This window comes from Sinocyclocheilus anshuiensis, unplaced genomic scaffold (genome assembly GCF_001515605.1).
Source record: "Sinocyclocheilus anshuiensis isolate Anshui unplaced genomic scaffold, SAMN03320099.WGS_v1.1 scaffold454, whole genome shotgun sequence".
NCBI lineage: Eukaryota > Metazoa > Chordata > Actinopteri > Cypriniformes > Cyprinidae > Sinocyclocheilus > Sinocyclocheilus anshuiensis.
Window position 1 is genome coordinate 2,911,850 of NW_015548217.1, and position 4,047 is coordinate 2,915,896.

Below are 4,047 nucleotides of genomic sequence, written 5' to 3' on the forward strand. Positions count from 1 at the left end.
TATTTGAAAATCTGGAATCTGAGGGTGCAAAACATCTAAATATTGCGAAAATCACCTTTAAAGTTGTCGAAATTAAGTTCTTAGCAACACATATTACTAATCAAAAATTAAGTTTTGATACATTTACGGTAAGAAATTTACAAAATATCTTTACTTAATATCCTAATGATTTTTGGCATAAAATAAAAATTTATCATTTTGACCCATACAATGTATTTTTGGCTATTGTTAAGAATATACCTGTGCTACTTGTGATTGGTTTTGTGATCCAAGGGGGGGACCCCCCTATCTGAGGGTTGTCCCCCCTAAAAATATGATTAAAAACCAGTTTGTGTATTGTAAATAACATTGTTTTATACTTTAAATAATTGTGTAAGTACTAAAACAACGCAAACGGGGCAAAAATGCGTTTTAAGTTTAGAAACATTTTGAGTCTCCCCTCCCTTGCCTCACAGTGCTTTGGTCCAAATGCCTGCTTTCCTCTTTTACATCACCTACACACACACACAAGTCCGGTGAGAGAGAACAAAGTTAATAGTTGTGGAACTCCAGTAAGTAATACTGTCAAGGAGATTTTATTCACTTAAACATCGGATGAAGTGATTATTTTCTCTTTAATACAGATGATGCCAATGTATTTTTCGATGAGTCTAGCAATATTAACGTTACCTGCTTGACGAAAAGGGTTGCCAGGTTTTTTTTACAACAAAACCCTCCCAATTGCTACCCAAAACTAGCCCAAACTAACCGCGTTTCGAGGGGTCCCCCGGTAAAAATCGCATTCCAGGGGCTAAAGTACACGTTATTGGGGTCGCTTCAACCCGCGGCAACAGTGATAAAGTAGCCCGATTCCACAGGAAAACCGCGGACTTGGCAACACTGAGGCGAATACAACGGACACGAGCGCTGTCTCAACGCGACCACAACAGCGTGAAGTTGTCTAGTTTTGCACGGTCTCCCTGCTGCACTAATAGCAGTAAGGCTTTCCTCTGTGTATACATATCCTTACAAGTATAATTTTAGCTGTTAGACGAAATTTACGCCCCTGCACACACACACACACACACACGCACACAAACTGACATTTGCTTAAAATAAAAATTTATTATATACAATAGCAAAAATTTAATTAATATTTTCCCTTACAAAATTACTTACTTATTTTTCAGTGTATCTGTTACATTCTTACTGAGTAATAATGCGTAGCTTACTTATTTTGTGGAAATGCTTGTCAATTGTATCGTGTAGCTATTATCATGGGCACTCTATAACCTATGATTGTGGACTATAGCTTATAATCAGCCTTCATAATGAGGCTGTCACTCGTGTTTGTTTGTTTCTCTCATCACAGGTTTTTCCAGTGCGCGCAGTTCATGTAGTTTACTCATCTTCTCACGCTGTTTTACTCTCCTCCCGTTTCCTCCGCCTGTCCTCCAGTGAGTGTGAGCCTGCAGCCAGTGATGATCCCAGCATCCACGACCACACAACCGCGTTATCTTTCTTTTTAATGCACGTTTAAATGCCACACGCCGGAATATCGAATTTTCAGTAGAGATACTGTTTATGCAAATGGACTAACAGCGTACGTGCGAAAACAAGCGCACGCTGGCTGGAATCGCGAGGTGTAAGTTAGCTGTTTATTTATGTATATGAATGATACGTGTACTAATAAACGTCTGCATGATTTTTAATGTCTGTGGGAGACAGTCCTTTGTTTTATGAGGAAACAAAGGGCGTCCCGACCTGGATCGGTGAATTGCACCTGTGTTGAGGACAAAGAACAGCTTTACGCTGTGCATCGTTATTAATTAATCTCTCAATTCCTCATTATAGCGTAGCTCATATATGAAGTACGGACTAAATTATGTTTTTTACACTCTCTCTCTCTATCCCTCCATATGTCTCTTATTTTCCCCACGGCTTTGTCTATTTGTCCTCATGTTCTCCGCGCACGTTTTCGTGAGAGAATCCAGTGCTTATTATTGACTGACACCGTATGTTCCCACATACTGTATTTACCGTAAAAATGTTAAGTTTTTTCGTTTGTTTAATTATCAAATTGAACCCTTTTATTAGTAAAACGAGAATAAAGAAAAACGAGTTATGTCCTAGCAGAAAATTACCTCATTTTCCGTCAAGTTTACCCACGTTTTCTTCAAACCTAAAAAACAACACGATTCAAAACAGGGTAAAACACCTGTGAAGAAAATAGAGAGAGAGAGAGAAAAAAACAATACACTGTAAAAAAAAATCCGTAAAATTTACGGTAAAAAACCAGGTTTTACGGTTTTAACTTAAATTTACAGTTAAATACCGTAATTTCATTAACTGATATAATGTTAATATACCAACCTATTGAAGTACTGAAATCTGTTTTGTACCTTTGTAATACACTGATAACGACCAAATGAAGGGGGTGATGAGAAAGTCACATGATGAACCAAAGCCCACAGTCTTTTACCGTTAAATTCACGGTCATTTTTTACAGTGTAGGATTCATTTCTATGATTCATTTGATCACGGTAGCTACATTGGTCCGTTTTTTACATACTTTAATAGTTGAATAAATATGATGTTAAGTATATTACAATCGATTAATTTTTATTAATTCTGCTGACAAAATGAATGTTATAACATCTCTGTCTGTAATCGAGGTCAGTTTCATGACCTACATATCTAGGTTAAGAGGTTAAAATGAGATAAACAAGCATGCATGTTAATGAACAAACCATTGCTATGATAAAATGATCTTCTAACAAAGCAGATGAGTTGTGAAAAAATAGCTCTGGGATGCTGAATTGTGAGGGATGTGATGTGCGTGTTGATGACACCATGTGCTGGAGTGTGAGTTTGCATCTCATCATGCATTTCTGTGTGCTCACTGCGGATGGTAATGAGATTTATCCCCTGTGCACATAAATCTCACTATTTTTCTCCTGTTTTTAGGCACACGGGACGCCGTCTGAACATCAACGCAGCGCTGGCCACATTCGCACCCTCCATGGAAACCGAGTACCATCAGGCATCCTTGGGCTCTCTGGTTTGTACCCAAGACGGAGAGCCGTTGAGCTGCCAGACCCCGGGCACAAAGCAGATGAGTTGTGTTTGTGGGAAAAAATAGCTCTGGGATGCTGAATTGTGAGGGATGTGCTGTGCGTGTTGATGACACCATGTGCTGGAGTGTGAGTTTGCATCTCATCATGCATTTCTGTGTGCTCACTGCGGATGGTAATGAGATTTATCCCCTGTGCACATAAATCTCACTATTTTTCTCCTGTTTTTAGGCACACGGGACGCCGTCTGAACATCAACGCAGCGCTGGCCACATTCGCACCCTCCATGGAAACCGAGTACCATCAGGCATCCTTGGGCTCTCTGGTTTGTACCCAAGACGGAGAGCCGTTGAGCTGCCAGACCCCGGGCCCTGTGACATACCAGCCGGGGACCACCGGGGTCGGATCGGACTCCTTCCCATGTCTGCGCCCCCTCGCTTTCCCCCAGCAGTCCAATGAGGAGGCGCGGCGCTCGGGAGAGGTCACCGTTATGGTCAAGGAGAAAGCCGAGAGTGGTAGTTTATCAATTCATCAATAATATGTCATTCTGGGAGGGGTTGATGAGGGAGGAGGGATACGAATAATTGATATGAAAGCATCTGCTTCGTCTCCAGGAAGAAAATGTTGGGGACTTTCAGGTCCTGCTGTGCCAATCACACTACAGTCGTTTGCATACAGCAATCAGGATAATGACTTTAAAAATGGCATGTAATTAAACAGGCAAACAATGGAGATGAAGTGAGTGCTTTCAGAGCTCAAAAACTACAGCTACAAAAACACAAAGACTAAAGTTTGAAAAAAAAAAAAAGACTTAAATGACTGTAAAACCAAGTATATAAAACCAAATTGGTGTTTAGTATTATTTGTATAATTTGAATGAGCTTTTTTTTTATTTTTATGTATTATGTTAATTTTAGTTTGTTTTAATAAATCTATTATGTGCTTTTAAGCTTTTTCATATATATTAAAAAGCCTAAAAGCACATACATATATA

The 4,047-nt window shown here is 39.5% G+C and overlaps 1 protein-coding gene across 1 annotated transcript in view; it reads left to right on the forward strand.

Moving 5' to 3' along the window:
• The first annotated feature begins 3,299 nt into the window (after window positions 1–3,299).
• The window catches only part of LOC107654033 (proline-rich transmembrane protein 2-like), a 6,255-nt gene continuing 5,507 nt past the window's right edge, over window positions 3,300–4,047 (forward strand). Inside the window, exon 1 of the mRNA XM_016440924.1 lies at window positions 3,300–3,568. Coding sequence (XP_016296410.1) covers window positions 3,340–3,568 — 229 coding nt within the window. The 5' untranslated portion in view covers window positions 3,300–3,339. The remainder of the gene's footprint in view (window positions 3,569–4,047) is intronic.